Below are 20,359 nucleotides of genomic sequence, written 5' to 3' on the forward strand. Positions count from 1 at the left end.
CAATGGTTGTCTCCTCTCAGCTCTTTGTTACTCTCCCAGCCGCTTCACTCATTCACAGCCTCCATCCATGTTACAGAGAAAACACAGTGGGCCCGATCTCTCAAAGTAAGGAAATGAATTAACACAGTGGTCATGTGTGCGAGCTGCCCTACTTTACATCTGAGGGTATTTAGCCGTAGCTTTTGTTTGGACTATGAATAATTGCGTCTCACCACAGTCCTGGTATTGTTGATGATGGATGTGCCAATTTATGGAACTTGACTAAACCCAGTCTTAGTATGTGTAGGGTAAGTGTATTCATTTTTAGAAGTGGGTACACAAGGATAAAATGGGGCATTTAACTTTGAAAAAAACATATTGTTTTGCTAATTACACAGCTAGTGCTAACTGATAGCTTGTTTTTTTATGTTGCTAGCTTGTTTTATCCACTGTAATAAAGCTAGCAAAGCCTAGTTAACTCTGAAAATGGCCGCCTACTTTAGTATTTTACAAGGAAACTCTTAACTGTATAACACACGTAATGTAGATAAAATGACATTAAACATCGTGCAGCAGGTGGATATTTAGAAAATATTCAGCTATGTCATGTTTTTTGTATTAATAATGAGGCCAAATTGGAAGCCACATCGCTAACCACATAGCTATTGCAGTATTTTAATAATTTTTGTCCTAAATTGTAATTTACATATGATTTTCCCTTAATTTTCTCCAACGGTTTGAATCCCTACCCTTGTTAATGAACTAAAAATGGCCGAAGAGAGCTTGTGCCTACGCCAAGGCCCAACATTCCCCTTAAATTCAATCAAGCGCCTCCATAGATGTCAGTCTTGATTGCTTTCATTAAGATCCACAAATTATTCCCAGGGGAAATTGGTAATAATATAAGAAAAAGATAAGGCCTTATTTCACAATGTCAGAGAAAGTGGGTTTTCCCCTTTGTCCAGATCAGTGCCAATGTTTAATGTGTTCTTTAGGGTGTTCTCCACCAAGTTTCAAGAAAATTGGTAATAGTTGTTATTTAATCATGCATACGAAAAAGACAACCAATGAACAAACAGACAGGGGTCAAAACAACCTCCCTGGCAGGGGTAATTATGGTGTAACAAGCTGCATGATTAGGAAGTTTGACTTTTGCTTTCAAGGACATATGAGTGAAAAATGAAAAGATGGTTAGCTAACCCCTTGTTGCCACAGGCCAAAGCTGATCTTGGATGAACCACTGAAGTTGGATAAAGATGGATGTCCCCAATTAAAATCCATCCAGCCATGATCCGCTGAGATGTTGGACTCCAGTGACTGCTCCTTGTCCCTGGACAATCTGTTTTTTGAGAAACCCATTGTCCACAAAGTGTGAGTGCAAATAGATAGCAAACATACCCTCCCCCCTCTTGTTTCTCTCTTAGCAGCTCATCAACGTTCTTCCCTCTGGGTTGTATTCAACAGAAAGCCTCTGCACCAGGAGACTAGTCCATGGCACCTGGATGTGCCTCCATCCCTTTCTCAGATTCCAGCTACCCATGATAAGCAGGAGGAGGCAGAGTCACTCTCTACCCGATATAGTATGTTGTAAAGGCTGAATTCCTTTTCACTTGACTTGAGTAAACTGCTCAGTATCTGGCCTATTGAAGCCAGACTAAATTTAACTTTGTGACTCACAGACACAATAGCTCACAAGCTTTCCCAATTATCATTGACTTGTGCAAACAAACTGGGATCGGGGTCATATGATAAATTCTCATAGTTTTTTGTGTCAGTGGAATGGTAAATTTCCTGCTCTAAATTCTTTAATATTTTCTACTTTTCTTGTCATCTTTCCAAATCATTGTCAAATCATTGCAGAATCTTCAAAATAATGTACAGCCACCAGCAGTTTGATTTGAGGAAACAATCTCTATCTCTTCTTTATTTCTCACAGATTTCTCAGTGAAACCTGTTTCGGCCTCAAGGTCCCTTCCTCCTTTTAAATTATCAGCTGGCCTTAAAGTGTTATCACAAATCAACAACTCTTATGGTTTTAACCATGACGAAAAAGAGTTTGAGGAGACTCAGTGTGGCAGCAACAGTAACAGCATCAGCAGATGTGATGGCCTTTGGGGAGGTGAAGGGTTCAGGGATTACTCTCAGGGTGCCTGTCAGAGTGGCAGAGGTGGAGATGAAACCCTGCAGGACTCTGGTCATGTGGCCGTCAGCAGGAGGTGTTTGTCTCTGGACGGCAGCAAAAGCCCACTTCTACGGAGAAGGTAAGTGTCAAGACAGTCTTTGCATGATTGTGGATTAAAGAGTCTTTGCATGTTGTTTTGAAAGATTTGAAATCTACACTTTTTACAATTTTACAGCATTTAACTGCTTAAGTTTGACATGTGGCCTGAAGTACAAAATGGTACGAATTTAAGGCAGTATCAATCAGGTCAGCAAAGATTTTTTTTTGTAGGAGGTGGATGCAGAGCTTGATATGAAAAACCTTTTCGATCAGGATTTATGTTATCCACTGTCCTAATATGTAATGTCGCCCTGATTCACGCCCTGAAATTGTTGGAACACTTGATTTGCTTTGTTAAAAATGTTATTATGGCGAATCACAATGAGCCTTGATTTTTTAATCGATGGACAGTTCTTAACAAGAACATGAAAAGATGCTAAACCATCCCCCATCTTTGCCTTGTCGCCACAGGCCAGAATGTCTAGCTTCCTCACACAAGCCTCCAACCTTCAAACTTTCCCTTCATTCCACAACAGCTTGTTCAAGGTTCAGGTGTCGAGTAGTGGAGGTGACTCGTCACACACAGGCGACCTCAGTATCCGCGGCAGCAGCAGCCAGACAGCTTCCCGACCTCAAACTTTTCTCAGTCAGGTCGCCATGGCGACAGTACCTCCTCCTCTTCAGCCGCCACGGGCGACAGTTTGCAAAGCAGCTCCTCCTTTCCCTCCGGAGCCCCTCTTTTCACCCCCCCTCCTGGGCTCAACTGCAGCAAGTGGCCGACCCCCACAGCAGGCCACACACTCTGAGATGCCGGACAGGGCCACAAAGAGAGCCTTCGTTCCGCCCATGACGCCTCAGCCGCTCTGCATACAAGGTGCTGCACTGCGCTGACACAGTCTCAGACCGGCGTGTACTCGCTGTCTATGACTGGTTTACCAAACACCACTCATATAGCTTATGTAAAATGTTGCAGCTAATGAGTATGCCTGCGCCTAGCAGTGGCAGCAGCTGCCACAGTGTGTTAGGGTGTGATGAGGTAAAATGAGGTGAGCTCTCCCCATTGACCGCTCCAGTGTAATGTAACAGGCTGGTCACTAGGTGGCTGATGGAGGCAGGAGGCAGTAAAAGTAGAAGCCATTTTTGAAGTTTTGTTTTAATTAGAAAACACAATTGCTTAGTTTTATACCTCAAATAAAGACTAAAAATTGATATCATAAAACTGGCAAGCGGTCAGAAAGAGTGTGAGTGAAAATAAACATTTGATTGTGTTTGAACTCTGCACATTTTAGGTTCTTCTGGGTCTGAAGTTTTGCGACCTGTCTCTGAAATCCGTATCCTTTTTTTTCTGCTTGAAATGTAATTTGACGTTGATATTTTTCCTTAAGTTCTTCAATCCCTTAACAATGCAACACAGCATCAAAGTTCAGATCCGTCTTCAGCGAATTCCCGTTTTTCAACTACGTTCAGTCCAAAGCGCTGGATGACGTAAGCTTGATTTGAGAGCCTTTATAAACAGTGTACTGAGGATTATGAAAACATTACACTTTTCATTATGTTGTCGCAGCCTGTGAACATGTCACCGGGTGGGTCTCCTGGAGTGTGTTTATGTTTGCTTTTTGCTCAGGTTCTTTACACAGGTAAGAACTTTGTGGCATGTGCACCCACTGGATCTGGAAAGACAGTGCTGTTTGAGCTGGCCATCATTCGCATGCTAATGGAGACGTCTGAGCCCTGGAGAGATGTCAAAGCTGTCTATAGTGAGTGCATCTAAGGCCACAACCCGAGGAAACACAACAGAGTAGTTCTAGTTGAAAAGTTGTATTTTCTCTTCTCAATTTTTGGGAATCATTCTTCTCCTTGGGGAAATTCAATTGTTTTATACTCAGAGCTATGTTGTGTCACTTACAACTGATTTAAAACACAGATCTGATTCAATTTATTGTTTAAACCCCATATCAACGTAAACAAAGCTTTTGATGATACATGCTGACCGCTCTTGGTATCAACAGCTGGAGGTTAATACAAATTATATGCACAATAAATCTGAATTTATCAAGGGACATTGTTTTATCACAATACACCTGACTTCAGACACTGGGGCTTTAAAACATGTTTTCCCGACTCACTGTGTGTACATATATCTCCAGTGTTTTGTTTTTTAATCTGTCATTGATTGTTTTTGCCAGTTGCCCCCATCAAAGCTCTGTGCAGTCAGTGCTTCGAGAGCTGGAGGAAGAAGTTTGGGCCTCTGGGTCTGATCTGTAAGGAGCTTACTGGCGACACAGAGATTGATGACTTCTTTGAGATTCAGGACTCCCACATCATCCTGACCACGCCTGTTGGTGACCCTACACTGCATTTCAACTGAAGCATTGCGATATAAGTGGAACAGGTATACAGATGAGTGCTACCTGAATATGTAATGTTGCATTTATCATTCTTTCAGGAAAAATGGGACAGCATGACAAGAAAATGGAAGGATAACTGTCTGCTGCAGCTCGTCAGGCTCCTCCTTATCGATGAGGTCAGTGTGTTTGTCAGACATTTCTTCAACGGCCCATTAATCATTTTCATAGTATCTAAAAGTCAGCCGGGATTAATGTGGAGGCTCACCGTGGACTGCGGTGACAGAAGATGTGCTGTTCACATTGTGTTTTTTATTTTGCCACTATGCATGATCAGTTCCCTCAGCCCTCAGTGCGGTATTTCACTTGAGATTGATAATAATAATTATACATTTATTTATAGGTGCCTTAGAGATAAGAACACAACAACAAAAAAACTCTTAATCAATAGAATAAATTAAATGAGAGAATGAATGTAGTTTTGAAAAAATGGAACACAATCAAACTGCATAATATATATATATTATATATTATATATATATATATTATAATAATAATAGATTAGCCATTTAAATATTATAGCACATCATGTTCTTGGCCTATGTGTGATGAAAGTGCTAACAACCTGTCTAATTCTTCTAGAAATCACTGATCTTAATAATAGAAAACAACGATCAATCATTTATTTTATCAATATTAAATTATATTTTATTTTTCCTTTATTCCAACAAATTTCCTTCATTTGAACCTATGAGATGTTTCTGAAATCGACTGTAAGATGAAACATTTCTATTCTTCAGGTGCATGTGGTGAAAGATAAGACCCGTGGTGCCACGTTAGAAGTGGTGGTGAGCAGGATGAAGGCGGTGAACACATACAGGACAGCTCAGAATCCAGAGTCAGGCCTCTCAATCAGGTTTATGGCTGTTTCAGCCACCATACCCAACATCTCTGATGTAAGTGGCTGACAAAAACATTCTTTATATGTGTGCTCTGTATCTGCTTTATAAATCAATAGCCTGTGACTAATTCGTGAACTGCCTGTTGTTAGATAGCAGACTGGCTGTCGAATGAGAGCGGTCCAGCCACATATCTGGAAATGGATGAAAGCCATCGTCCAGTGAAGCTCAGGAAGGTGGTGCTGGGATTCCCCTGCAACCAAAACCAAACAGAGTTTAAGTTTGATCTGTCACTCAACTACAAGATGGCCAACATCATTCAGACTTACTCTGACCATAAGCCTGCTTTAGTGGTGAGTAGCAAAAATGGGAGAAACTGTCCTGTATGTATTCGGTGTGCCTTGTAATTTTTGATATGTTTAATACAAAATGTCTCCGTAGTTTTGCTCTACCAGGAAAGGAGCCCAGCAGTCAGCTGCAGTTCTGGCCAAGGACGCTCGGTTCATCATGAGCATTGAGCACAAGCAGAGGTATGTTGCCACCTTTTTTTACATTCAAATTTTTATATGCAACTCTTCATCAATACATTTTCTCATTGTTCATTGTCATTCATTTCACTAAAAGCTTGATTTTCACTCTCTAGGTTGTTAAAATATGCAAACTCTATTCTGGATTCCAAACTGAGAGGTGAGTCTTTATAGCAGCCCATAAACCCCATTTGAAATTGTAATATTCCGATCCGACCTGCCACAGACTCTAAGACCGTTTAAATCTAGACAAAGTAAGAGTGCATCTAACAATCAGCTGTTTAACACATAACCTTGTTTGTGGTACAGAACTGGTGATGTTTGGAGTTGGTTTCCACCATGCAGGAGTTGAAATGTCGGACAGGAAGTTGATAGAAGAGGCCTTCACTCTGGGAGACCTGCCTGTCCTCTGTGAGTCTTTGTCACTTACACAGTCTTAGCCTGTACTGTGAACTGATATGACACAATAGAAGTATGCCACATGATCCTGTGATTTTTATCTGCTTTGTGACTCTGTAGACATAAACAGGAAAAAACATAGTGTCAGGTTGCAACACCTGAGTCAAAAAGTGGTTGATACTTATTGTGTTGAGATATTGCCCAAGGTTCCTATCCACAGAGATGTCCAATTTAAATCTAAATGCCTTTTTAATGATGAGGTAATACAGCATGTTTATTAAAATGACCTATACTTGTATGTTTTTAAATGAATAGAAATATCAATCAATCAATATCGAATATTTCCTAAGAAAACATAAGTAACAAATGAGTCTTTGAGTCTTTGAAACTTGATGCATTTTTTGAGAGACAAACAATAAAACTGGCGTTTCCACTTATCACCCACAATTAATTAAATATATACCAGGAACCACACAACAAATAATCTGAATATTGGTGCAAAACAGTCAGGTTCTTTTTGCTGGTGTGATTTAAAATCTGTTTTTTATTGTATCTCCCTGGCACTGAATTTAACTCATATTATTTCCCAGTTACCACCAGGACTCTGGCCATGGGGGTGAACCTGCCAGCTCATCTGGTGGTGATCAAATCCACCATGCAATACGTTGCAGGCTCCTGTGAAGAGTGCAGCGAGTCTGACCTGCTGCAGATGATAGGCCGAGCTGGAAGACCACAGGTTACCACAGAACGATAATTCTTTTAACCACTACTTGGGCAAGGTTTAAACTTTTATACAAAAACATTAGCTTCTTGGTTTTAATTTGTCCTTTTCTAGTTTGACACATCAGCGACTGCAGTGATCATGACCAAAGTTCAAACCAGAGACAAGTATATGAAGCTTATGAATGGGATGGAAATCATTGAGAGCAGGTATTATGGATTGTAGCTGTGTCACTGCCTCCTCTCAGCTCTTCAGTCTTTCTGTCATTCTCTATCATGTGAATACATAGAGGAGTTAGCTCATGCAGTAGAAGTTGTAGAAGTAACAGTGTCTCTTATTTCCCCAGTCTACACGGTCACCTGGTGGAGCACCTGAATGCTGAGATTGTTCTCCAAACCATCAGTGATGTCAACATGGCTCTTGACTGGATACGCTCCACCTTCCTCTACATCCGAGCCCTCAAGAACCCCACGCACTACGGTGAGAGCTCAAAGCACAAATACAAATAAAGTGTCAGGTTCATTGTCCAACTTCTTTGTTCTTATTCTGCATTAAATCTTTTCAGGGTTTTCTGCTGGCATAGACAGACATGGAATTGAAGCAAAATTGCAAGGTAGGAGAAAACTATTACTACTCTATCTCTAACTGATTATTAAGATGAATTGATGAATTTAAATCACTATACTGAAGCCACGTTTAGTTCCAGCTCTGCTTCTGTCTTGAATTTAACTGGGTAAATTGTGTTCACAATTAAACCTACTCCACTATTGTAGAAAATGAAACTTTTTCATCATCTCTTTAGCTCTGTGCCTGAAGAACCTCACCTCTCTGTCCTCCATCGGTCTGATCCACATGGATGAAGATATCAATATCAAACCAACAGGTAGAGGGAACAGTTGGCTGCAAAATGTTTAATTTTTTCCTTTTTAACTATCTTTTAGGTTATTATCAGCGGCATCAATGTCATTTACATTTGACTACACTCTTCTTTTTCAATTACATTATATAAAAATACCATGTTAAGTAGTTTGTTTTCTTTCTTCACAGAGGCCGGCAGGTTGATGGCGAGATACTGTGTTGCTTTCGACACCATGACGCAGTTCTGCAAAGTGGCTGGCACTGAGAACCTGTCTGACCTGGTGGGTTTCCCTATAATCAGACAGCAGATAGAGCAGCATGGTGTTAAACAGGTTTCCTGCTAAATGAACCAGTGTATTGCATGGCATTGCAAAAGCATAGTATTTAGATCAGAAGTGCTTGTATGTACAGATCGAGCTATTGTCCAAGAGCAAAGAGTTCAGTGACATTCAGTTGAGAGTGAATGAGAAACGGCCCCTGAACACTTTGAACAGGGACAAGAACAGGATCACCATCAGGTGAGAAACAATTATGGAATGCTTGCATTTACAGTCTCATAATCCCTATTTTCTTTGCGAATCATATTTTAACTTTTGGTTTGGAAAGACATAGGGATGGAGGTAGACACCAGCCATAATAAAAGAGTTATTAATATATGTTTCTAGGTTTCCCATTGAGGGAAAGATCAAAACCAGCGAGATGAAAGTGAACTGGTACGTTTTGTCATTGTGTGCTCTCCCTTGTTGAATAAAAAATGAATAATGGTTCATGATTTATTTTTGTCTTAATCCATTTACCTTGCATTCATCGGCTTGTTTGTAGCTTGATTCAGGCTCAGCTTGGTTCTATTTCAATTCAAGAGTTTGGACTCACACAGGACACAGCAAAGATCTTCAAGAATGGGATGCGCGTCAGCAAATGTATGTTGCGTAAACCAGGGCAGCCAAAAAAATCGAAACGTTCTCCCAACATTACATCTATAAACATTTGTTCTTCATCAGGTCTGACAGAGTTTCTGAGTCAGCGATCTAAGGCAGGTTTCTCAGCTCTGCTCAACTCCCTGATTCTGGCCAAGTGCTTCAGATCAAAGCTTTGGGAGAACTCGCCCTATGTTTCCAGACAGATGGAGAAGATAGGTGGGTTCTTTGCTCTGTGAATGTGCTATATATAGCGTATTCATGTTTATTTATTTGATAGGGACAGTACTCATTAATCAGACAAAACACTGTACATGAGCCAGAGTTAGCTGTTTAATCTAATTAGTATGTTTTCCCTTTCCGGTTCTTTCAAGTCAACCTGATATGAAATGAAATCTATCTTATATAATTAAACATATCTATGGATAATTCATGTGTGTTATGCAAACCATAGACTGCAACTAATCATAATTTATCTAAGCAATGTAAATGTGGTGATGAAGAATAGCTATATACGTGGTTGTTAAACATATACTGGTATTTCAGACCAAACTTACTCTGCAACAGTTGCTACATGATGAATTAACTAATAAACCGAATATTCTTTCTATTAAATGTGAAGGTAATTTCCTTACATGTGATACTACCTGTGTGTTCCAGGTCAGACTCTGTCGACTGCCATGGTGAACGCTGGACTCACCACTTTGAGCAAAATCGAGCAAACCAACCCAAGAGAGCTTGAGCTGGTCTGTCTGTGAAATATTAAAAATTAAAAACACTTCCTGATAATTGAAAAAGATTTTATGTAAATTAATTTATTTTTCTTCAGATTCTCAACAGACATCCACCGTTTGGAAACCAGATCAGAGAATCTGTCATGAATCTTCCAAAGTATGAAGTTACTTTGGAGCAGGTAAACAGTGCAGCAGAACTGTTTTTATCACAGGGCCAAGTGCACTATATTAAATCATGTAATAGAGATTTTCTCTCTTTTTGTTGGTAAGATTTTCAATACTCGATAGTTCTGTTATTCTTCAATGTCTTTCTTTTAAGTTGTTGCTGTGTTTCATAGCTTCCCAGATACAGCTGTGCTACAGCAGAGATTGTGGTGAAAGTGAACCTCAAAAACCAGGCCCAGCTGCTGTCCAGGAGAACGGCTCCAGACCACCACTACGTCTCACTGATCATCGGAGACTCTGACAACAGTGTGGTCTTCATACAGAAACTCACGTAAGAAAAAAATATACTAATATACTTAGTTTGATTGACCTCTTTTGTCACTAAGCCCCAAAACACAGACCTTTCACCATTATGTAAAAAAAAAGACTGCAATTGATTTTCAGCAGGTAATCTCCATCTTTGTTTTCCAGGGACTTGGTACTGTTGCGGTGCGGTAGCTGGTCGAAGAAGATTGAGGTGGTGAAGGCCTCGAAAGGAGAGGAGATCAGTGTCAATCTCATCAGCTCAGAATATGGTAACTAAGAGAGTGTAAATATTATATAGTCTGGGAATATTAATTTACAGTTTAACTTATCGTAATCATCAGTTTATTTTATTGTATAATATTTTTTAAATATCCAATGGAAATATTAGTTAGGTGAGTAACAATATCTCCTGGTCTAGTGTCTTGCACTGGACTTACTTTCCTTTTCTTGTCTTGTAGTGGGCTTCGACATCCAGCAGCAGTTCAACGTGTACTTCTCTGGAGCCAGGAGGTTTGGTACTGATAATCCATGCCACACATCTTATGATCCTACGGGACAGAGATCGCAGCACTCTACTCTGAAACCTCAGTCAGGTGATCCGGCTACACCTCAGAGGGAAAATACCACATCTGTGACAGACCGAGGCACGATCCTGTAGCTTTCTTACTCTTGATTGTGATTATGATGAAATATAAAATGGTTTATTTATTTGTAGTTTTGGTTCTCTGTTAAAATGTGACAACGTTTAATCAGATTCAGGCAACAAAAGACAGTGCAACCACTTCTGCAAGAATAAGGATCTCTGTGGCCACGACTGCTGTGAGTACAATCACAGCAGGGATTTAGTGTCTTTCTGTTTATTTGTGTATTGACCTGTGCATAACTTTGTTTGCCTGTCAATATCCATCAGTCTGTCATATGTCCACATGTGTCCTTCCCCCTAAGGTAAAGTAGGAGTAAATGTGGCAAAGAAGAGGTCAACAAATCAAGAATATGGTTTCTCTTCCCATTTGAAAGACCTCAGGAGCAGATGTGAAACACTGGCACAGACTCCTGTCAAACGACTCAAGGTGAGGAAGACAACAGATATGATTTATATAACAATAGAATAGAAGGGCACATATTGAAAATAATGAAGATTTTATGTCTGGATCTGCGACAAAATGTCATAGTTTCTTTCCTTGCCCATGTCCCATCCTCCCATCATGTTTTGTGGAAATCCGATTAGTAGTTTTTGCGTAATCCAGGGTCCAGGAAATAACCTATTAAGCAGATCTTTCAGTATGAATAAGCTGGATATGTTTGTGTGTGATGTTGTGTTGTATTTCCTCAGATGAAAATGAGTGAGGAGTCTGTGTCTGTCAACATACAGAACTTTGCTTACAAACCCAAAGAGAGACTTCCAACCGTTTCCTGGTATTCCCAGTTTTCATAGTTACACTGTTTAGAGTTTGAATGGGTCCTAACACAATTCCTGCAATTTAAATTCTAGAAAAGTGTGTCAGTAAAATGTGTGAGACCAATTTTGACTTATGATTGATTGTTTAATAATATTGTGATCTGAAGGTATGGAGTAAATGACTATGGAGTCTCAGAGAGACCTCACACTGAGACCGTGGATCTGACAGGAGAAGACTGCACTGAACTCACAGACACGATTCATCTGGATGAGTTTGACAGGGGTACATGACATAAAGCCGAAGACTCTGAACTCTACACCTTTCCATTGATTCCATCATTGAATCATTGTGACAGTGTGTTTCTCTGCCTCTCTGTCATTCTCTCTCTCTCCTACACAGATTATAACGACTACGTTGGGGACATGTACGAGACGATGGAAGAGACAGTCCGAACCCCGGCTGCATCTCATACCCACCATCAAAGTATCGTAACAAAAACAATTCACTCAAACCCTGTAGTAGACTAGTGTTACTCATTAACTACAAATCTCATTTACTTTCATATACTGCCAGTCACTTATCAGTGCATACGACATAGGTTTCGATTTCCAGCTTCATTTCAATTTATTAGCAGTAAATCATAGAATTTACATTCACAGTACCGTTCAGATGAACAGATACAGACATTGATTAAAGTATATGTGGTTAATGGAAAAGGTTATTTGGCTGCAGACTTTTATCTTTGGGGGCCAGAGCCTCTATGAATGCACTAACAAAGAGAGTGCATTTGAATTAGATGAAAAAAGTCTTAGGGTGTTAATATTATACTAACAAGAAGGGAAATCAGAGGCTGTCTGGAAGACCAGAGAGTCAGTATAGAGCATTTCAGGAGTGTTAATGGTTAACTTCTGGGAAAAATTATAAATGGTTTATTATTTATTTCTTCTGTACAGTTATTTGGCCGTATGAAAATAACAACTTTGCACAATCTTAGTTTTTATTCATTTCATTATTTCAGTCCTTACAAACAATTCTGCTTCTACACACAATATGGACTGAACACTGAAACCTAAACAAAAAATAAGTATAGAGAAAAATGCTAAATTTAGACATTGTTTTTTTTTCATTAACATTTATGTAAAATTTAAAATGTGTGTCAACACAGTTGAGTATTTAGTATTTATCATTTGCCCAGGATTATCGTATACCACTGACATCTTTGAAGAACTTAGTTAGTAAAAAAAATGAATGTTGGCGAAGCACCAATGTGATCTTTGCGAAACAAAACAAATCTGACACAAAGATCAATGGCACAGATACAAATGACGGTGTTGTCGTCTGTGTGCAGTGTCCTCAGTGTGGATGAACCCGGGAACAAGTGTTTGGAGTCAGAACTCTGAACTGCATCGAAACCGGACCAATACAACCACCTCAGCTCATTCTGAGAGGCCCACTGCGGTAACAAGCCAAGGCTCATACTGTGAAACTGCTTTATCCGCACAAATACCAACTGTCACCTTTGACCTCGGAAATGAATGGGACGACTGGGGCGACTTTGATGATGAGCACTTGGTGCACGCCAGCGAGACGTCATTTGCTTCTTGCACAACTAATGCTGAACCTCAGACCCAGCAGTCTGTTGAGTGGAACACGCCAGGTAAAGTCAGAGTTTCATCATCTCAGGAGATGTGATAATAATGATAATGACACTGGTTTTGTGTATTTTTCAGCTGTATTTACATCTCATTTATATCTCATCATAACATGTTTTAATCATCTTAGAGTAAACTACAACATCATTCCACCACCATTGTTATGACTTTGATATCAGAACATATATTTTATGTTCAGGCTTCGGGGCTACATCAGCACATCCACTCTTCTTCAGTCCCTCACAAGTCAAACCCTGTACAACCCCTGCCGTGACACCACTGAGGTAAAGCCAGTAAATAGTGATCATGTTACCTCTAATTAAGTCTTATTTTCTGTTTCATACATGATTAATCAAATAATATCTGATTATGTAAAAAATGTCTTAGGAGATGCAGAGGTTTTATGTGGTATTAAAGACAGTATTTTTGTGTTTCAGATTGATTTCACCCAATCTAAGATCTGAAATCAGAAAACCAGAAGCGCCACTAGTCACAGTCAGGCCACAGAATCGAGTCACTCTTGACTTTAATAAAAAGGTGAGTGTGTGTGTTTACAAAGATCTGTGAATGTGATGCTTTTTCCTTTAGACGGCCACATTTACAAAAAACAGTGGTAGTTGGTACTTATGACATTGGCCTCTTTCCTCCTATGTGAGCAGAGACCAGGCATCTTCAGTGAAGAGATCCGAGTAAAAACAACGGAAACTCTCCCAAAACAGAAGCAGCTGGCCCCGGAGACCAGAAGGTTTGATTTCTTCTCAACAGTGAGAGTCCCAGCCAACACCAGCACCAGCTCATCTATCACCAGAAGGTACATGCTTTTATTTGGACTAATTTTATTCTTCAATAAATAATTAAACTAAGCTAAATGCAATTCACATTTATTGAAGTAAACCTAATTAATAAATACTGTTTACCTCTTTTACTACATACTGCATCTTCAGCATCAGCAGCCAAGAGGAGGAAGCTTACATTGGGATATTTGATGGCATATTTTAGAAGTCGTTGATGTCTCTAACTCTGATATGAATTCATCAGCAAGTGTTTGTGTTCATCTTTATTTGACAAGTGAGTTACCGGCTGTTTCATAGTCGTGTTATTAAAAATTCACATTGTAATTGAAACAAGTTGTTCCTGTGAGTTCCGACTGTTACAGGTGTAATTTATTTATTCATGTGTTTATTTAATAAAGTCTGTTTATTGGTTGATACAGTGCAGTGTCTGTCAATTCTCCACGTGTAAATCAGCTTATTTTTTTGTGTTATAAATAAATGATAGATGTTGGTAAGTTATTAAACGACCCATATCTTACAGTTATGGGTCTACTACCATTAATAAAACCAAAGATATTCATTTTAGCTGCACTCTTGTGGTGGTCAGCTCCAGTAAAGCACAGACTAAGAGCATCATCAAACTCAGGCTGAAAGAAAGGTGTTAGAACCAATGGGAGGAAGAAAGAAAACCATCATCCTGATGGTTTTACCAAATTCAAAGGAAAATGGGAGAAATTAAACAAGCAATAATAAGATCAAGACTCCGATTTAGACACAGGACCAGAGTACTTGGCAATAATTAGGAAAACATGACACAATTTGATTATCGTGGGCAAGAGGAAACAGTTCATCATGTAATTTCACAGTCAGCAATATGAAGACATGATGATGATGAAAGAGTGCATAAAGCCAGTGTAATGGAATACTTCTTGATTATCTTAGACAAAACAACAAATATAATTGAGAGAATATGTTTGTTTTTTACTCAAGACAATAGATTAAAGACATCCTGATCCACACTACAACCGCTGATACAACACAAAAGAAGAAGAAGAAAGAGGCCGGTCTGAAAGCACATAATACCACGTGACTTGTGCCGCAGTCACGCGAGACTCTGACGTCACTTTTAGCGCGGAGTTTGTTGTTGGCGGAAAAGCTTCAGTGTTGAACTCTGCTTGTTGAAGTTGTTTTACGGAGTCAGATCCACTTGTCGAGTGTTTCAGGCCGGAACATTAACTTCGGACGACATTGCACTTCTATAACATGCTCCTCTGAGAAACTACGAGCCACTAAAGCGGTGAGTTCCTGTTGGTTTTCACACGGACTGTACTCGGCTAGCTTGACAGATGGTAGCTAGCAACATGCTAGCTCAGTTGTATTGACAACACAAACAGCGCTTAGATGGTTTAGCACCAGCTCTATTTACATTTTCATCTGCCTGACAGCTTAACCAGATAGTTTGCTAATAAATAACCACTCGTTTTCTAAGTGGCTGCAGTTCTTCAGAATTAGATTTACCTCTTAAAGCTAGTGTGACAGGGGGAGTCTAATCCAGTTGTTCTTATATGAGTGGCTCCATGAAAAGTTTCCAGATTAATGAAAACATAAAAACTGTTCTGATACATGTGTGTTGACTCGTTGGAAATGTATTTAATCTCGAAGACATTCTTCATGTGTTGCTCTTTCACATAACTTTGAAGAAATATGGGAGAATGCGTTATCTTATATAATAAGTACACAATGGGCTCCTTGGAAGTATCTCTTGTCCCATAGAAGGTCCTTTGCTGAGGAAACATTTTTAATCCCTAATCCAACCGTATGGTAGCAATGACAAACATTTCCAGCCCATTAAAGCTTCTGTCCATGTCTTTCAGATGGAGCTGTCTCCTGTGTGCACTGACGGCATCAGCACCGACGGATGTACCATCAAATCTGACAGAGCTCAGAGGAAAAGCAAAGTCCCAAGTGAGTTGGACGCTTTGGCATAATTGTGATACGTACGAAAAAAAATTATGTGCATTTGATCATAGATACTCCCCTAAATTAACAGTTTGGCTAATATCAGGTTGAAAAGCAATATTGTAGGTCCATGATGATTATATGTACTGCAAGTCACTTTGTTCAGCTGTTACGGTGAGAATATAAAAAACTATATCCCTTTTCTTAAAAGAAGACATATTGCAAAGGTATCCATGTAAATTACACCAACACACACTGTTCAAGACTTATCTGAAACTTGTGCATGTATGAATGTAAACATTTTGTGTGTTGTTTTTTTCCAGGAGATGTGGAGGTGGACATTGAGTTCCTCTATAAAGCCGTTCCTCAGCTGAACAAGGTTTTCCGCATCGTAGACAAAATTGGAGAAGGTACATGCTCTAGATAACTCTCTGTGCTTTTGGAATGTATATACTGTATAAAAACTTGTGTTAGAGATTCGTAGTCACTTGTTAAGCTCAGTGGATTTGTTTCTCATGACCTGTCTATATCTCTGCACCAGGTACCTTCAGCTCTGTGTACCTGGGTGAGGCTCAGATGCGTGACGGAAGGAAAGAGAGGTTTGCTCTGAAGCACCTCATTCCAACCAGCCATCCTACACGCATTGCCGCTGAGCTTCAGTGTCTCACGGTTGCTGGGTGAGTGAATACATTTTTTTTTTTTATCAATATGCTTGATACCAAATTTAGTGAAATTTAAATAAGAATATGTAGATAATTCAGCAGAACCCAAGCATGTCAATGTATGTAAGTGCTGGTTCAGTCAGATGCAGCAGAAACAACGCTGATTTGAATATAGGGATTTGCACTCATCCGTGTTTTTGTTGGGAATTTTTGAAGTGACAGGTAAAGATTGACGTCATCACTTGTAGAGAAGTCTCAGAAATAGCCTCTGTAATCTCACTGTGCCTTTTTCTGTTTTCAGAGGCAAAGATAATGTGATGGGGGTGTCTTACTGCTTCAGGAAGGAGGACCATGTAGTGATTGTCATGCCGTACATGGAGCATCAAGCTATTGTGGTATATATATTTGTTCGAGCATATGGCGACTACTTTTCAGTGACATACTGATTCTTGCATGGGAACAATCTGTAATATATCTACCGAACTTTAATTAGGTATTATTCATGTTAGTTCTTGTCATGTAGATTGAAACTTTTGATCCATCCCAATGTATTTATCAGGACATCATCAGCTCACTGACCTTCGAAGAGGTTCGTCTGTACATCTATCACCTGTTGAAATCCCTGAAACACATCCACCAGTTTGGAATCATTCACCGAGACATCAAACCAAATAACTTCCTCTACAACAGGAACAGCAAAATGTGAGTAGTTGCACTTCTCTATGTAATTAAAGGAAGTGCTGATGATTCTACAAGCGACTATTTTATGTGTCTATTTTAGCTACTTATTTGTCATTTCATCCATTAATGTGGACGTTTTGAGTTCCCTGGTTAGTTAGGATGTGGAATAGAATGTATGGGGGTTTCCAGGGTCAGTTGTCTTGCAGTACTGACACAGCACATTAACCATTCATTTGAAATGTGTATTTGTGTGTGTAGGTATGCTCTGGTGGACTTTGGCCTGGCTCAGGGAACAGCAGACACACAGATTGAGCTGCTGAAGGTGGTGAGGCAGAGGCCAACACAAAAAGGTGGAGGGTCCACGGGGAAACAGGACACCACACAGCGGAGCAAAGCACAACTCCGACTCCATCCAAAAAGCACAGCAAACACCACAGCCTCAACCTCACTACCTGGGCCCCCAAGGCAATCCACGGCCCTGCCACCTTCCTCCTCCTCTTCTTCAACTACCACTACCACACCTTCTTCAGCCTCTCGGAGAGCACTAGTTAAAAAAACACGTTCTGTCACCACCACCGTCACCACTTCCACATCTCGCACAAAGCACACAAAGGTGCACATTTACTGGTCTCTTCTCTGAGTCGTTCTTTGTTCTCTATTGGGATAATTGTACCGTATGTTTGTATAATCAAAATTAAATGGGTATTGGGCAGAGGAATTTCCTGGATGGAAGAAATCTGCATTTGTTTGTGATCCGTTTCTGCACTGATGTGTTGGTTTTTGCTAAACTCTGGCATCCGTGTTTGTTTGTCTCCAGGATTTGACAAGACTGAGCAAAATGCAACGGCCGGTTTTTGGGGAGAAGAACCTCAACAGCTGCCTTCCAGCCTCCTCCACCACAAAACAGGCGGCCATTATGACAGAGGTAAGCAAGGTGCAAGTAAACATTATTAGATATTTTCAGTAACGGCTGATGGAAGTGGAGAGATCACAGCAATCACCACAGTACTCATTCAACTTATTGAACTTAACAATTTATCTGACATGTATTTAAAAATGAAAAGTTTTTTTGTAATTTAGCCCAAAGTGTCTATTACTTAACACATGTCAGTTTAAAGATCAACATTTATTTAGAGGTGCTGCTTATCTCATTTTATTCATGTATTTTTCCTCTATAAAATCTCAATTTCCACTTTTGTTTTTGTTTAGCTGGTAAAACCCATCAAAACAGAGGACCCTGCCAGCAGGAGGTGCTCCTCAGCCATCCGTGGGCCCGTGGCGGTCAGGAGCCAGACCCAGAAGCCTCAGAGGACTGTACAGCAGGGCCTCACCTGTAACTGCTACCTGACCGACCGTGTCTGCAACATCTGCCTGTCTAGGTAACTACAAACATCAAACTGCTCTATGTTCAACAGGAATATATCAAATAAAATTCTCAAAACTTCAAAACTATATAAATCCTTGTTCTGACCATATATGTCTCTTTAATGTCCCTGTTGTGACTGAAGGAAGCAGCAGGTGGCAGCCAGGGCTGGAACTCCAGGCTTCAGGGCACCAGAAGTTCTCACAAAGTGTCCAAACCAAGGGACAGGTCGGTATCACAAACCATTAATATATATATATAAACTCAACATATAACATTTTGTAAATACTTTTCTCGTGCCCTCATCCTACTCCTACTAATTTATTTCTGTAAATTGAAAAAGTATTCATGTTTTTAGTATTCAAAGATTTTTCCCCCCTCCCAGGAGGAATTTGACTCTCACTAATATTTATATAGTCACACCCTCTCCTGTCTTTTTATCCATTATAAATTGTAGCCATAGACGTGTGGTCGGCTGGTGTGATTCTGCTCTCGCTGCTCAGTGGTCGTTACCCGTTCTTCAAAGCCAGCGATGACCTGATTGCTCTCACTCAGATAATGACCATACGAGGCTCCAGGGAGACCATACAGGCTGCCAAGTCGTTTGGTGAGTATTAGAAACAGAGGCCGCTGCTTCTTTATTGTGATTAATCTAGTAGCATCATTTATCACCATAGTTAAGTCAAAAATTCAGCTGAACTGTGATTGTAAACTGTTTAAACAGGTAAGGCAGTGGTGTGCAGTAAGGAGCTACCAAAGCAGGATCTCAGAACCCTGTGTGAGACGCTGAGAGGACGAAGACCATCACCTGGTGATGAAGTCACACCCCTCCATGGAGCAAGTAAAGACGCTGCTCACCATCCAAAGACCCCAGATGATACGCCTACACATCGTCCCACTGAGGGAACATTGAAGCAACATGAAAGTGGAGTAGGTCAAACGCTCCCAAACCATCCTGAGCACTCAGGCAGCAAAGACGCCTCCACCCTCCTTGATAAACAGTCGTCAGAGGTGGAGAGCAGTGAGCGAGGCTGGGACAGAGTCCCTGACGGAGCCTACAACTTGCTGGACCGGCTGATGGATCTGAACCCCACCACCAGGATCACAGCTGCACAGGCACTGCAGCACCCACTGTTCAAAGACTTGTGATGGAACCTGAAACAGGACTTCAGAATATGAGTCAGATGTAGAAAAGAGTGGACCTGACTGGAACAAAGTTCAAATCCTTGTGTGGAGACATTATCTTAACTTATTGAGATGTGGTTAATCTGTTTCTGTGTGCGTCTCCACACAGATTAAATATTAATCCTGGTTTGACGTTGGGGTTCACTTGTTTGTACTTAAGAGTTAGCATGAGTTATATTCATGGCAGCTACTGTGAAGACGAGAGAATTGAGAAGATTCAGTATTGACTGGAGGAAATACATGAGCTGTTGTGTGAATGGACGAACAATTTTAAATTTAGGGAACGGATATCTAATATTCTTTGTCTCTCGTCTTGTTAACTCTTGATACTGCCTAAGAGCTGAGTGGTCCTTAGTTATGAATGCGTCTTAATTTGAAGGTATTCAGTCTCCATCAGTATTTTATACATGTGAGTAAAATGATGTGTTTATTTATACCACTGAACACGGTAGTCTGACTGCAAAACCCCTAAAAACTGATTTATTAATTAGGAGTCATTACTTGTTAAGATGTTTATCACTTCTGTTTACTTAGAACTTTGCAGTTGTTACTAAGTCAATTTAATAAATTACCAACTAAATATCAATGTTATCACTTTATGCCAAATTGAGCT

The 20,359-nt window shown here is 40.1% G+C and overlaps 2 protein-coding genes across 4 annotated transcripts; both read left to right on the forward strand.

Moving 5' to 3' along the window:
* Positions 1 to 1,200: 1,200 nt before the first annotated feature.
* On the forward strand, positions 1,201 to 14,274 carry hfm1 (helicase for meiosis 1). Its single transcript, XM_062403575.1, has 39 exons — positions 1,201 to 1,350; positions 1,444 to 1,559; positions 1,916 to 2,240; positions 2,737 to 3,074; positions 3,490 to 3,531; positions 3,615 to 3,685; positions 3,825 to 3,957; positions 4,387 to 4,538; positions 4,647 to 4,724; positions 5,346 to 5,501; positions 5,597 to 5,797; positions 5,886 to 5,974; positions 6,088 to 6,131; positions 6,281 to 6,382; positions 6,961 to 7,106; positions 7,206 to 7,300; positions 7,438 to 7,571; positions 7,657 to 7,704; positions 7,894 to 7,974; positions 8,139 to 8,230; positions 8,361 to 8,467; positions 8,615 to 8,662; positions 8,772 to 8,869; positions 8,951 to 9,085; positions 9,527 to 9,612; positions 9,696 to 9,779; positions 9,939 to 10,096; positions 10,237 to 10,340; positions 10,530 to 10,715; positions 10,825 to 10,890; positions 11,017 to 11,141; positions 11,405 to 11,487; positions 11,638 to 11,753; positions 11,871 to 11,954; positions 12,820 to 13,128; positions 13,323 to 13,407; positions 13,561 to 13,660; positions 13,783 to 13,934; positions 14,068 to 14,274. Exons 1-39 carry the CDS (start codon positions 1,280 to 1,282, stop codon positions 14,120 to 14,122), a joined length of 4,695 nt encoding a protein of 1,564 aa, XP_062259559.1. The 5' UTR covers positions 1,201 to 1,279; the 3' UTR covers positions 14,123 to 14,274.
* A 741-nt stretch (positions 14,275 to 15,015) lies between these two features.
* cdc7 (cell division cycle 7 homolog (S. cerevisiae)) lies at positions 15,016 to 19,878 on the forward strand. Of its 3 annotated transcripts, none has more exons than XM_062404197.1 (12): positions 15,016 to 15,193; positions 15,771 to 15,861; positions 16,179 to 16,265; positions 16,397 to 16,532; positions 16,819 to 16,912; positions 17,077 to 17,219; positions 17,457 to 17,811; positions 18,016 to 18,123; positions 18,408 to 18,577; positions 18,707 to 18,789; positions 19,019 to 19,168; positions 19,286 to 19,878. In XM_062404197.1, exons 2-12 carry the CDS (start codon positions 15,771 to 15,773, stop codon positions 19,708 to 19,710), a joined length of 1,842 nt encoding a protein of 613 aa, XP_062260181.1. In that variant the 5' UTR covers positions 15,016 to 15,193; the 3' UTR covers positions 19,711 to 19,878. The 3 variants fall into 3 exon arrangements, with proteins under 3 accessions (XP_062260181.1, XP_062260182.1, XP_062260183.1); XM_062404198.1 differs by having other exon boundaries at positions 17,457 to 17,523; XM_062404199.1 differs by having other exon boundaries at positions 17,457 to 17,520.
* The last annotated feature ends 481 nt before the right edge of the window (positions 19,879 to 20,359 follow it).

Source organism: Platichthys flesus, chromosome 14 (assembly GCF_949316205.1).
Source record: "Platichthys flesus chromosome 14, fPlaFle2.1, whole genome shotgun sequence".
NCBI classification, from domain to species: domain Eukaryota; kingdom Metazoa; phylum Chordata; class Actinopteri; order Pleuronectiformes; family Pleuronectidae; genus Platichthys; species Platichthys flesus.